Source organism: Aphelocoma coerulescens, chromosome 1A (genome assembly GCF_041296385.1).
Source record: "Aphelocoma coerulescens isolate FSJ_1873_10779 chromosome 1A, UR_Acoe_1.0, whole genome shotgun sequence".
Taxonomy (NCBI): Eukaryota; Metazoa; Chordata; class Aves; order Passeriformes; family Corvidae; genus Aphelocoma; species Aphelocoma coerulescens.
The window spans coordinates 70,566,306-70,580,325 of record NC_091014.1 but is presented as its reverse complement, the minus strand read 5'-3'; the positions used below and the strand labels follow the sequence as shown (position 1 = coordinate 70,580,325).

Sequence of the window (14,020 nt, the reverse complement as noted above, 5' to 3'; positions counted from 1 at the left end):
TTAGGCATGTGTTATAGCAAATGCAAATACATAGGAATTGTCTTGGCAAGAAGTAAACAGCAAGTCCTGCACAACTCTCCGCAATGGAGAGAAAATATATCCTTCTACATTTGGGGGAGGATTGAAGGGACAGTAAAAGAGGAGAGGGTTCTAATAACCCTTAAAAGACTGAAAGACATTCTCCAGAAACATGCCTTCCTTGGCTTTTCTTCCAGAGTACTCCTGCACCTACATTCCTGGACTTTCTTATCCTCCTACATAATTCTGGGCTTGTAATCCTGAAGCTTTTGGTGACAAGTTTCTTCAGCTCATTGACAGGGTATTCACATGTGCATGGCACAATTCCAGAACAAAAAAGTCATGGAGATTTTGCTTTTCCATCATGGTTCTCACGGAGAGAGGCCTGTCTGGTTTTCACAGAACCCTTCCATGTAGAGTTTTACTGTAACACTACACAAGTTACAGACCTGGGGTAGGCAGGAGAGATGCTCTACAGAAGGGCAGTGGAGCATCAAGGGGGAAAGAGCAAAAATAATGAGAGGAACCAAGCAGACAGGCGAACCTGGAGTTGCAAAAACTTATCTGTCAGGTAATTAACAGGTAGATGTGCTTTGCCAGCAGCCATGAAAGGCACCAGTGAGAGTCCACCGAGGGTAAAATAACATGCAAAGGTTGTGGGCTGAAGAAATTGGGCTTGCAACATTAACCAGCTCTGTAATGCATGGTGTCAGCATGACTGTAGAGCTCCTTTGATCTACAGCTGGTCCCAGGTTTCTGTTGCTTGGGGTAACTTGGGAGGACTAGGGGGTTAAACCGTATTTTGGGGTTAGGAGGCTCTGTGCGTTTCAGCCCCAGTTACACAGTCCGGTGCACTGAGAAAGGCCATGACAGCATTCTACCCTCAGCATGCTATATTGCCAGGTACACATGGTATGTTTTTCCCATTGCAAAAAAGGTGTTTGTCAGTCTAACTGTATAATTGCAGGTCATTTTGTTTAGTTCTTTAAACTCTCTTCTGAGGTCTAGCCTTGTTGGGTGTTTAATACGCAAACATATCTCTATTCAATCTTACCTATTCATCTGAATATTTCATATTGCTTTGTATCCACTTTTTATATTATGTTGGTAACCCAACATATGTACTAATTCCATGCTGTCATCCTACACATTCTGGGTGCTGTCACCTTTCCTTATAATTTCTAAAGTAATTATTTTTTTTCAATTTCAAGGTGTGCTAAACATCTAATTTCTGGAACCTGATTGTTTCAAAGGATTGAGAGAGTTGTCTTCATCCAAATGCATTTGGATTTAAGGATATTCAGGATTTGAGTGCTTGAGCTAGACCTTGGCAGGGAGAGGAGTGGCCAGCCACAGATTTACCAGAGCTCTCTGGTTTTAGACAGGGAATTTTATTCTGGGTCTCACAGTGAAATGCTGGACTTTACCTTCTAGAGCTACCAAGAAATCATACCACAATCATTCTCCCATCTTTGTGTAGCTGCTTCAATACATGGAAATATCCTGTCTTAGGCAGGTAAGCCAAGCTTATGGCAGTTCAGCATAAAAATATCTTTTATCTTTTCTGCTGAATAAAAACATTAGCTTTAGATGAGCCTGAAAATACCTAATACCCTTTGAAGATTCACCTGTTTTGCCTATAAGCGAACACATCGCTGAGGGATGGTAAAGTGGAAGGAAGTCCTATTCCAAATCCTCTTAGAGAGGATCATTATTACAGTACCATGTAAAAGGAGAATCTAAGGATCTCAACAGCACTCTCCTTGGGCATTGTATACTGCATAACTGGAGGCTGAGAGAGCAAGCTTGCCCTAAAGTCTCAGTTATAGAATGTACAAGATGCAAAAGCAGGGAAATGATGGATTTACATGCAGCTCAGTGACTGAGCCAGAGACAAACCCATTCCCATAATAGTCAGCTTAATCATGGAGGTTGATCCTGCCCTGATCTAACCAGGATGAGAAGAGTGGGCCAGGCCTGTGTAACCCTGACTGCACCAGCTAAAGTGGGAGCATCAGTCACTCTGGTTGGCATTGCAGGTGAAGCTGTGCCCACTGTCCCCTTGAAGGATCTACCTCACAGAGCAGCTGGGTTCTCTGCCTGTGCAGCCCCCTCCAGCACTGACAGATTAAGAGGCAAACTCCAGGGACTCTATCCAGCAGTCCTAATCTTTAGGGATTAGGCATGACCACTTTCCTGTAGGCATATGAACAATCTGCATTCCTTCTAATCTGCTTCCCACAAGTGTGAAGAAGCCCTGTTGTTAAGGATACGGAATTATGAGGATGTGGAAGAACCAGCAGAACAAATGCAAAACATGAAGAGGATTTTTCCTTCTCTACATTTCCTAACCAAGCAGTGACATCTACTCACCAATATAAATGATTTGCTGTGTTATGGTGTTAGAAAACATATCTGCTTTGGAGATTTGTGCTGCTATTACTACATACACGCACTCTCTCTTATGAATTATTCCAAATCACTTTATAGCAAATAACTGAATTAACTGTGTCTATGTGCCATCAGATAATCCCTGAAATAAGCTTCTTAAGAACCGACTCTCACGTTGCTGGTGAATGCATCCAGCCTTAAAGAAGATGAACAGTGAAAGGGGAGCACCAATGGAAAATGGACGTGCACCACCTTCTTTAAAAGCAGCTAAATGTGTATGTGTACAGACACATGCACACTCCCACATGCACTGCAAGAAACAGTGGCAGTGTTCTACATAATCCTGGTATTTAGACATTTATACTAATTACACCAATATTATTTAATGGCAGCCTTATACTTTAAATATTGACTTGGATTACCAAAATATATCCAGCATTAAAATGCATCCGCTATTGGAGCCACAGTCAGTTTTCTTTTTCAGGGAGTCAGACACATTTCTTCTGGTTGTAAAAATGTTCACAGTGCCTCAGCAGGCCAAAGGTTACCAGGCAAGCACGCTGAAGAAGATAACTTTATCAGATAGCACACTTACCATATAGAAATCAATTTTATAAAGGAGTTGGTTCTTTAATTTTTGCAGTAGTTGACTATAATTTAACTTTCTTCCCAGCTATTGCACACCAGACACTGAGGTGTGGTGCCCGTTTCATTTCATTTCACCATTGCCTTATCCATTCTGAAAACCCCATTTCATCACGATGGGACTTCTCCTTGACAGGTTTTGTTGCAGAATAACAGGGCAGCATCCCATCGCCCCCGGCCTGCATTCCCCGCACCAAGAGTGACTGAGCACAGACACCCCGCACTCCGTTTGCTCGCCCGCTGAAACTCGCCCCCTCTATCCCTGAAGGAGCAGCAATGCAGAAGCCAATGAGTCGTTCCCATAGCCAAAAGATGATAGAGATCTCGGGGAAAATTACCATAACCATTGACAGTCCCTGAGAGCTCACTAAATAGGAGCTTGGGAAGCATCCTCCCCTCCGGAGACCGGAGAGCGAAGGTAGCAGAAACAGACACCGGTAGATAATGCTCCAACAGGCTCTACTATGCTTTAATCTTCAAAAGCTATCATTAGTAAGCCAGAGAAGTATATTTATACACCAGACTAACACCACAAGTTCAGTAGGCTGCTCTCCATTAAGCACTGAAATAACTCCTCTTTCTTTTCACTTCCTACAAGGAGTGAGGCGAAGCACCGCAGCCCGCCCAGCTCTCCCGCCGCTGCTCCCGCTCTGCGGGAAGGATGGAGGGGACACAGCGGAGACGGAGCAAGTGTGGCCGGGGGCTGGGGCCGGGGGTGGCGTGGAGGGGAAGCGAGGGGTTCGGGTCTCGGGCACCCTGTCCCCCTTGGCCCCGCGCGCTGCTTTCTCCCCGGGAAAGCAGCCTGCTCCGTCCCTTCGGAGTGATGGATGGAGGGAGGTGCGCGTCGCTTTGGGGCTCCGCTTTGTTGGGTTTCACCTCCTGATCCCTTTCGCTTCTGCTCTGCTGGGCTGCAATAGCCACCTCCGCTGCGGCTCCGCGGGTCCAGCTCCGAGTGACCTGCAGCGGAGGGGATGAACTGGGGACGGCCCAGGGAAAGGCGAGAGAGCATTATTTATCCACCACAACTTCTCATTGTCGCGGGGCAGCGTTCAAAAGATCCCCAAGCAGTTGGCTTTAAATAAAGCAGGCATTGCTTCCCTTGTGTTTCCCCTCAGCAGTCGCCTTAGTATTATTATTATACTTCTATAGCTTTTGCTTTCGGACCTTATAATTATGTCACACAGCAAGGGAAACCGCCAGCATCCCAGCATCTGGTGTGCGGTTGAAAACTTTTGTTTTAAGATTTGAACTATTTATAGAAGGAAAACTTTGTAGGATAGTAATTTCCTACGGTTTTGAGAAAAATAAGGCTACGCTTATATTAAAAGGGTGTATTTATTTATTTATTACGACTCCTTCCTCCTGTCTAAAAAAAAAAAAATAAAACAAACCAACCAACTAAAGATAGCACGGCAAGCTTTTTTACAAGCTATCGGTCACCTACGCAGCAGACATATCCCTCCTGTGAACAGAAACAGGCGGCTCTGGCTGAATTGATCTAACGTGCTTCCATAAATCTAAGTGCTTTTAAAAATCGGTGGCCAAGACATGTGCATTTCATTAAGAATTAAGAATGCAGAAATAGGCTTTTAGTTTCTTTTTATGGGTGTGTTTATTCCTACTTTTCTCCCATAGCGGTGGGATATGTTTTTTCCATAGCCCACAGAAAATAGACGGACACACACACAGAGGAACACACGTACTTGTTTATGTGCATGTGTTCCTGTGCACGCTTACAGAGAAAAAACCCCACATACATATTAATCCACATATAGTTCAGGGATAGGACCTCAAATTTGCATCCGTCGGGGCACAAAAAACTGAGGTCGGCATGGGGATGGGAGAGTAGGGAAATCCGTCCGGCCCCGGCAGCCGAGATTAAATGCGGGGCCGGGGATGCCTAGGCGGGGTTCTCCATCACCGACAGAGGTGAACCCCTCTGCCGCAGCCCCGGCAGCCTGGGCAGGCTCCGAACCGCCCCAGAGCTCTCCCGGGCCCGATCCCCGCGTTCCGGCACGGAGACTCTTGCCGTACCCCCGGGGCTTGGGAGCTGCTCAAGGGAGGGAGAAGGCTCCCCGATTTTAAACCGGCTCCCTCCGCCGGGTACCTGCCGCCCCTAGCGCCCTCCTCTCCGCACGGCTGCCCCGCGGCGCGGTCAGGTCTCCTCCGGAGAGCAAGAGAGCAGAAGCTCTTGACAGTTCCCCGGCAGCCCCTCCGGACTCCGGCTGCAGCCCCGGACGGGCCCGGCTCCCCTCCGGCCGGCGCGGGGACCCCGGCCCTCCACCCCCGCCACCCTAACGCGGCGGCGGGCGGGCGCAGAGACCTGCCGGGAGACCTGCAGGAGAACGACGGCGGACACTCTCTCCGCAGCCCGCACGGACTAGCCCAGCCGCGTCTTATCCACCGCAACGATAGATACAGATACAGATATTTAAAAAAGAGACCGAAATTCCTCGCAGTCCCACCCACCGACTCTCATTTCCCCCACCCCTACCTCCACCCCCTTCCTCACAAGGAAAAGGTCCTGGAGCCAGCTCTAACTGCGGGACTGGAGATCCCTCCGGAGCGAAAGCAGCCGGCCGACGGAGCGCCTCGGCGGCGGGGGCTCTCCGCGGGCGGTCCGGGTTGGGCGCTCGCCGCCGGCTGCGGCAGCCCCGCGCTCCCCGGGATCTCCGCACACAAACAGCCTTCCCCCGACGGACGCGAAGCAATGCCCATCTCCGGTTTGGCAGGAGGAGGAGTCGGGGTCGGAGTCCCCAGGGGAGACGCCGGCCGCTCCGCGTCCCGTTGCCCCGCCGCCCTCCCAGGTGCGCCGCCCCCGCTGCGGGCACGCCGGGCCCCGGCCTCCCCGGCGGGGCAGCCCCGGGAGTTACCTGGCGGTGCGTCCCTTCCCCCGGCGGGGTCCGACCAGCAGCGCCAGCACCGCCACCAGCACAGCATCTCCTCCTCCTCCGCCGCCACCACCACCACCATCCTCACCACCACGCACCGCACGGAGCTGCCGCCCGTGCTGGCTTCTCCCGGCTCCCTCTGCTCGCTCTGCGCATTGCCCCTAGGTAGCTGCTAGCGGGGGCATTGCAAACAGTATTTGAAAAAAAAAAAAAATCTGGATCACTTACAGGTAACTCCCACTGGTAAGGATGAGGAAAATCTGAGGGTAATACACTGAGAGTAACACACTGCGAGATGAAAAAAGGATCATGGCTGAATCCCGTTTACACTCTTGAGTTCGCTTCCTTGGTTATTCCTTTCTGGCCCCCCCTGGTCGCAATTCCCCACCCTTTTTGGTGTCAGCTGTGGCTTGAATCTGAGTTGGAATCCAGTCCCTTGGGCTTGGGGGGGCTTTGTCTGTTTGTTTGTTTGTTTGTATTGTTGTGTGTAGTATTCCCCTGGTGCTAATGCTGCTCCCTGTGCAGAGTGTGTGCTGCTGCTGCTGCTCTCGCTGTTGCTGCTGCCTCTGGGCTCCTGCCTGTCATGTCTCAGTGGTTGGAAGTTGTTACAGTGGGTTCTTGTGTTGGAATGAGGATGGTTTAAGGGATTTGGATGGCAGAAAGTGCCTCTCTCTCTCCCTCTCTCTCTCTCTGTAACTCTCCTGAGACCCGGGGCTGCCATTGGGCAGTCAGTCACTGCAATCCGCCTACTTTTTTTCTCTCCCTCTTTTTTTTTTTTTTTTTTTTTTTTTTTTTTAAGGGGAGGATGGCAATGGAAAGACACTGATGTAGCCCGGGCTGCAATGAATCTGTGCTCCCTGGCTGAGCATTCTCCGTACTCCTCGCCCGGCAAGCGCTCCTTTCGCGCTCCATGGGGCATTTTTAACTCCCCCTCCACCGCTCGGTGGGCTGCGAGCTCCCTGCATCTGCCGTGGCACCCTTAGCTCGTCCTGGGAGAGAGCCTGAACGAGCTGGCAGCTCCCAACTCCGCTCTCAGTTAATTGCTTTATCGTGGCCGGTTGTCCCGGTTCCACCGAAGGGTTACGCCTTCCCTCCAGCCCCGGCGGGGGTTTGGCTGTTGTTGTCCCCCCGATGTTAAAAATTAAGCTTCGATTTCAGGAGCAACGCAAGAAAAAAGGGACGCCTATGTAGTCATAGTTTGACTGAGTGAGAAATAAAGACATGCACACTCGTGGCTTCCCGGCGAGACTGGGTTTCGCGTGAGAGCAGGGAAGGAAAGGACTAGTGTGGAACCGCTGTAGGGAGCGAGCGGGGGGCGGCTGCCGGCGGCTCCCGACTCCCCACACCTCTCGCCACTCCCGCAGGAAGAGCTTTCGTCTCCGCTCTTCCCTCTCCTTCTCTCGTTTCCGAGAAGATACAGCTCCTAAGAGACGTTTCCCGGCAGGTTAGTTGCCTCTCCCCCGCCTTCCCCCCGAGCCGAGCGACTCCTGCCCCTTTGGCACCGCCGCGCCCCACGACCAAGAGATGCTCGACCCTTCCCGCTCCGGCGGGCGGGAGCCCTTCGCCCCGAGCAGCCCCAGTCGTGCAGGAGACAGTCGCTCTTCCTCTGCATTGTTGGGCGTCTGTCCTTCATTTCGGAAGTGCTGAGAGCGATGGTGCAAAGATCTGTGCTGCAAATACCGGGGCTGGAGGTCGAAAACGAACCCCGAAAGAGAAACGGCCACCGAAGACAATTAAACCCAAATGCAGCTGAAATGAGCAAGAACCGGGCTCCGAAGTGCCCTCGGTCTGTAAATGTTCGTCTCAGGTTAATTGCCTAATGACTGAAGAAGATGTCTTGGCTAAGAGCTCTACAAAACACCCTGGTAGCAACTCCTCCAGTTAACCAGTCCCAGAACACGGGTGCAGCTGTCTCCGCGACACAACGAAATATTCCCTCAGATGGAATGGGAATTGCAGAACTGGTGCAAAAACGTTGTATGCCACTCAATATGCGATGAATATCTTCTCAGGGTTTGGTTGCTTTAACCACTTTCATCTGCAAGGTCCACCCAGACGTTGGGGCAGTCAACATCCTTTGGAGAAACGCTGATCTCGATTAACAAGAGACGGAAGCTTAAGCCTTTCAACGATTATTACATCCCAGAACCGTCTTATTTATAATTATTTAGGATTCTAAAATGGTCGTATTTATACTTCTGTAAGTGTGCGTGCGGGTGTATATACAGCAAAAGAGCTAGAGATGTATATCTCCTGCAGTGCCCTTTCTCCTACTAGACATGGGGCTGGGGCAACTCTGCTAAACGTGAAACCAGGAGAAGGAGCAGCCACTTTGAATGTTTTATTTACAGCATTTGTTCCGCTTCGGATAGGTATTTTAAATGTGCCTCTGCTTTTAAAGATGTGCCTGGGGGGGAAAGGGAGGGGGAGAGCGAACTGTAAAAATGCAAAGTAAATGTTGGCACTGGAAAATTTCGGACTTGTGCTGGCAAAGTTTGACCCACTCCATCTGAAACGAAGACGGTTTGCCAATTTCCAATTTTTCAGGTCGAAACTGACTTTATCCACAGATGTGTTGTGTAGGGGAAGAAAAGTCGTGTAAAGAAACCAAGCCTTGCAGCTTCTCTTCGGGGAGTTAGTTTTGATTCTAAAACCAGGGGCTGGTTATTATGCCGAAAAATTACTGATGATGAATGATGATGAGGAGGAGGAGAATGACGATGATGATGATGATGATGATGATGAGAATAACCTTGTAAATTCCATCCAAATGGTTTCTATACGTATGTCAGCCGGGGTAGCGAGAACCACACTCATTTTGCTGATTGAAGACGAAAACATCCCCTTCAATAAAACGTCAAACCGGAAGAGAGGTGCTGTCGGTAACGTCTAATATGGGCACTTCAGCATCTGTGACTTTTTTCCACAAACAGGTGTATTTTGGACAAAATGCGGGCAGAATGACACTGAAATAGTTGCCGACACTACGGGCGGGCAGGCACTAATAAACTATTTGCCTTTTTTTTTTCCCCTGTTATCCATCTATTCCCAGCCGCGGTTCCTTTTTAACCCTAAGCCTGGGGACAGTCCGGAAGAAGGGCACGTCGGAAGCCGGGAAGGTGCGCCAGGCGGGCAGCGCACCGGGTCCTTTCTGGGCGGAACCGCGCGTTCCTTGTATCTCACCGAGCTCCAAGATCAGTGCCGGAGGAAAGAAGGCAACAATGAGTCTCAGAATGAGCGGTGTCTGGCCGATGGGAGGGCAGGGAAGGCGGTGGCGGCAGCACAACGGCAGGTGCCCGTGGAGGGGCCGCGGAGCGTATGGTCCCGCCGGCGGGACGGCGCCAGGCAGCCCCGGGCCGCGGCCGCGCCTTCCGGCGTTCCGGGCATAAATCGGGCGGGTCTCCTCTCGGGGCCTCGCCGGAGCTCCCAGAGCTCCACGTGCTGCCCGCCGCCGAGGCTGAGCTCCGGCCGCTGTCTGCCGAGGGCCGGGGGGACAGGGCCGACCCGGGCGGGCTCCCCGCGGCTGGACAGCCCCGGGGACGGCGAGGGCAGCGGGATTTCGTTGGCCTTTACTGAAAACGCCGCAAAGCCAAGGCGAACTTCGACGCGGGAGAGGCGAGTGGGACCGGCTGTCCCGTTCCCCGCCGCAGCGTCCCTGGGAGTCCCGAGAGGGCGCGGCGTGCTCCGACCCTCCCAGAATGGGCCGGGGTCCCCGACGTCCGTAGCCCTGTGCGCCCTCAGCTCGGAAGAAGAGCCCCCGCCGCCTCCCAAAGGGGTGCCGATACCTTTCGTTGCTCCCTTGAGCTGTGCCAGCTCCCGCCTCCCGCATTCCTCTAACCGCACCGTGACCTTCTCCCCGCGGGGAAAGGGGATCTTCCCCGCTCCCTTTGGAGATGCCTGGCTGTCACCCTTCTTTTCCTCCAGAGTAAAGAGGAAAAGGGTGGGGTTTGCCCCCCAGATCTCTGAGCGGGGTATTGTCCTCGACTCCATCTTTCTGAAAGACACATCACTCATCCCCAGACCTTCCGCTGTGATTTGCATCTGTGGTGCTGCTATGACTTTTAATTTCTGACGTATTTATTAATTAAACGGTACCCGAATGCTCTGTGATCTTGGCAGGAAATATTTCTGTTTCAGTCCTGCCTGAGGTCAATATTTGATGTGACCTGTTTTCGCGAGGGGTTAAATGGAGTTAGCGGGGCTGCAGATGCTTTACGCTTCAGTGCTTGGAAACGTCATCGACAGAAATATTAAGGGATGCTTCACCTCACGCATGTTTCTCCAGCAAACTGGGGGACCGGAAATAGACACGGAAACAACGGAAGATCCCCGAGAGGGAGGACTACCTGAGTGGGACCCTGCTCTCTCCTCCTACCTGGAGAAGATAGAGTTTTTTTGTGGGACCCTGCCGTGTCACCCCATGCAACACCCCGGCCCGTCCAACAGTTTCTGTATTGCGTTATTTTCTCTCCCCTCGGTGTCATGTTTGCCACCGAAAGTGGAGCTTTTAGCACGTTTTATTCAGACATGAAGACGTGCTCAGCAGTAAGGAAAAAAAACCCAACCTGCCAAGCCTCCCCTCCTTGCCGTGGCTGACACGACAGGTCTCTCCTTCCCGCTGAAAATCAGCCGAATGCCCTGGAAGACAGACTGCGTTTCATCTGCCTTCACACCCCCCCTCGCCCCCCCCCCCCCTCCAAAGCAAAGAGCTCACCAGAAAAGGCATTATTACACCCAAAGGATATGGTTTCAACAAAATGGTAGTTCCAGTGGCTGATGAAAGAGGAAATAATTGCACCCCACATGCCTAGCCTAGAAGTAGCCCTGGATCTCAGAGCAAATTTCTCTCCTATTGTTCAGAGAAAGTGAAGTATCCTCATCGCCTTACAGGCACGGTGATGGATCTGATAGTTTCCGCAAAGGCTTTTACTGTTCCTGATGTCCGCTCAGTTTCACTTCCAGGCTCAGTCCGACAGCATTCTTGTGATTTTTGCTCTGCATCCCCTTCTAAAATAGCCAAAATCAATTTCGAAAAGAGATCTGCCTTCCAGACTGCAACAAGTGCCCAATCCTCTGTTCCCTTCCGCCGCAGTGAAAGCAATAGCTGTATTATTGCCCTTATTTTGCAAAGCGTTTTCTTTGAGCTCGCCTGCCTCTCTCTGAGGGGTGTGCTGTACAAAGTCCTCACACTATTGAAGTAGATTGGGTACCCTGTCATCGCTTCATTTATGGATACACAGCCTCAACAAATTCACGACACATCTAAACTCCCAGCAATCCGAGCCTGGAGGACGACAGAGCCCATCGCTGCCGACCACGGCTACGACAAAGGGCGGCACAGGTACTTGGCCTCGCAAAGGTTAGAGCACTGAGAAGACCTCTTGTCTCCAGCAGTCAGGATTTGGAGCTACCCCCGGGCATGTGCCTCAGCTGGGGCAGGGGCGGACGCGGGGTCCCCACCGGGGCAGGGTGGGGGCAGCGCGGAGGGCGTCTCCCGCGCCCCTTCCGCATCCGCGCATCCTCCGCGGGTCGCCTGCGGGGCAGCGCCGTGCTCCGCCGGCCACCGCGGCGGCACCTGCGGCAGCAGGGGCGGGGCGAGAGCCGTGCCAAAAATACCTAAATAAGCAAACACAAGGGGATGCGATCCGGCTGGTGTCCGCCGAGCAACCCGCTGGGAACACTCCCGGGACGCAGCCCGCGGGTCTCGCCGGCGCCCTGTAAATGGGACAGCCCTGCCCTTGCTGCCCGCAGCTGCAGGAGCTCCCGGTGGGGTATACAGAGCCTGCCGCTCCCTTTCTCATCCCCGAGGAGCCCAGCTTAATTCTTTCCCCCCGCTGTTTAACCTTAATCCTCGGCTCTGGCGTGCTCCCTCTTGCAGATTCCCTCCCTCTCCTTGCCAGCCCGCTCCTCCCGCCACTGCCCGGGCTCCTGACACCGGGGACGGGGCTGTTCCAGGCGCGCATCGTGCGCGGAGCAGCGCCCGCAGCGGCGGGTCCCCGCGGGCAGGGCCAGGCCGCTCCTCGCTCCCCGTTGCCCTCTCGCTCCGCTGCTCCGGTCGGGCTTCAGCCTGCTTGTCGCTCCGGGGAAGTGTGCCCGTTCTCCTGCCTTTGGGAGCTGCCCTTTGGCTTCCCCTTCCTCTTCCACGTATTGATTTCAAGGTGGATTGCAACTCACCTTATGCATTCTTGATCATAAAAAAAAAAAAAAAATAAAAATCCCGCAGCTATGCAAAGACAGGATCTTTAAAGAGTTTGTAGCTCGACAGGTAAGGACTCGGCTGGGGCTCAGGAATGTGGAAATTCAACTCAAGTCAGCCTACTGCGACGAGCAATATTAATAAGGGCATACAGGCACTGGGGGGAGAGGCAGAGGGAAAGAGGGCGAAACTTGGCAACCAAAATAACCGCGTGCTCTCGATTGCGGTGATCAAACACCGAGGAGAAAACAGCGGGCTCCCCGGGAGCCCCCGCCGCACCCTCCAGGGCCCCGGGCCGGTTCCTTCGCCTGAGCCCGCTTGGCTTCCCGGGAGCACCAGAGCAGAGGTAGCCGGACCAGTTGTCAAGTTAATTTCAACACGTCCGTGTGATGGATAGAAACGCAAATTGTGTCTAGGCCTGCATAAACCAAATCCCTGAGCGCAGGTTCAGAGCAGGGATTCCCCTCCTCCCGCCCCTTTCGCCTAATACCTCAGCTCTGCTCTATTGTCCCAGCAGCAGCGCCTGAGTTAACTCTGTTAGGCTGCCTTTTTCTTTTTTTTTTCCTTTGAGGGTACTGCAAGCCAGAGATAATATTGAAGTTCGCTTAAGCAGTACAAAATAAAAGGATCCGTCATCACCCGCGACCGGCTCCCTGCAAGCTCGGGGCGGGCAGAGCGCCCCGCCGCCGGGCATGGCCCGGGACCGGGGAGACCCACGGCCGTGCTTCGGGGGGCTGCCGGCGCTCGGACACCCGGGGGGCGGAGAGAGAAATAACCACATCTTTCCTCTTCTTTTCCTTTTTTTTTTTTCCCCTCCTTTGCAGTATTTTTCTCCCAACTCTGCACTAACGTGACCCAAAAGCCAAGGAGATTTGTCGTGCACAAGGACTTACCCTAATTTGACATAGATGACTCCAAAGCATAGAAACACGTAGAAAATCCACTTCCGAAAGTTTCTGTGCATGATCTAGGAAATGGACTGAGCCATAAAAATCGCACAAAAAGCCGAACTGATCTTGTCGATTAAATCCCAGTCAAGAGCACTGCTGAAGCTACCCAGGAGCAAAGCTGGCCGAGCTGTAAAAAGTCAACTCCGTGCAGATAGGCAGCTCTTCCCAGAGCCATGGTGACCGAAACCGGCTCCGATATTAAAGCTAAAGAGGAAGAAAAAAAGGAAAGGGCTGCTCAAAAGGGTAAAACAAAACCCCAAGACAGACAGTCTGAGGGAGAGAATGAGCAAGCACTGATCTTGATCAACTGCCTCATAGAGCCCTGAAGTTCAATCTGTTTTTACTTGTTCTGACTTCCCCAGGTAACACTACGTATCTTGCAATCTATGGCTCCAGGTAGGAGGATCTCTCTCTCTCTTCTCTTCTCTCTCTCTCCCTCTCTCTCTCCCTCTCTCTCTCTCTCCCGCTCTTCCCTCCACCCCGCATGTGTCATATCTTATCTGTGTGTGCGTGTGCGAGTTGTGCGTGTGTTTGTGTTTCAAAAGGCATGTCCTTAAGCCGGAGTGTTGGGGAAAACACATGAAACCTATCCAATAAGGGAAATAAAGGACTCGTCCTCTCAAACCGAAGCATTTTTTCATTTCCTCTAGTATGGTAACGCGGCTGGATTTGCAATGTACAGACTTCGCAAAAGAAACTGTTAAAACTTTTTTCTCTCTCTCCTTTATTTTTTTTTCTCCTTTTTAAACAAACAGAGGCAGGCGTTAATCCCCACTTGCTGCACTTGCTGGCAGCTCCGTATCCTAAAAAGCAACGTGTGTCCAGACTACTTCTTCGGCCATTTGACCCGGCTGGACACAAATGTCTGCCACCAAATTTGATATAATTTTCCGCGGTAAGAAAACATGCTTCCTCCTTTGAGAAACAGA

The 14,020-nt window shown here is 52.0% G+C and overlaps 1 protein-coding gene across 5 annotated transcripts in view; it reads right to left on the bottom strand.

The window, feature by feature from the left end:
- Nucleotides 1–13,548, bottom strand: part of WNT7B (Wnt family member 7B) — a 94,705-nt gene extending 81,157 nt beyond the window's left edge. For 2 of the 5 annotated variants that reach the window (XM_069003450.1, XM_069003454.1), the window contains exon 1: nt 6,174–6,683. In XM_069003450.1, coding sequence (XP_068859551.1) covers nt 6,174–6,256 — 83 coding nt within the window. In that variant the 5' untranslated portion in view covers nt 6,257–6,683. Of the gene's footprint in view, nt 1–5,548; nt 6,101–6,173; nt 6,684–13,034 lie in introns of those variants that run through there. The other 3 variants (XM_069003451.1, XM_069003455.1, XM_069003453.1) reach the window with 3 other exon arrangements.
- Between the last annotated feature and the right edge of the window lie 472 nt (nt 13,549–14,020).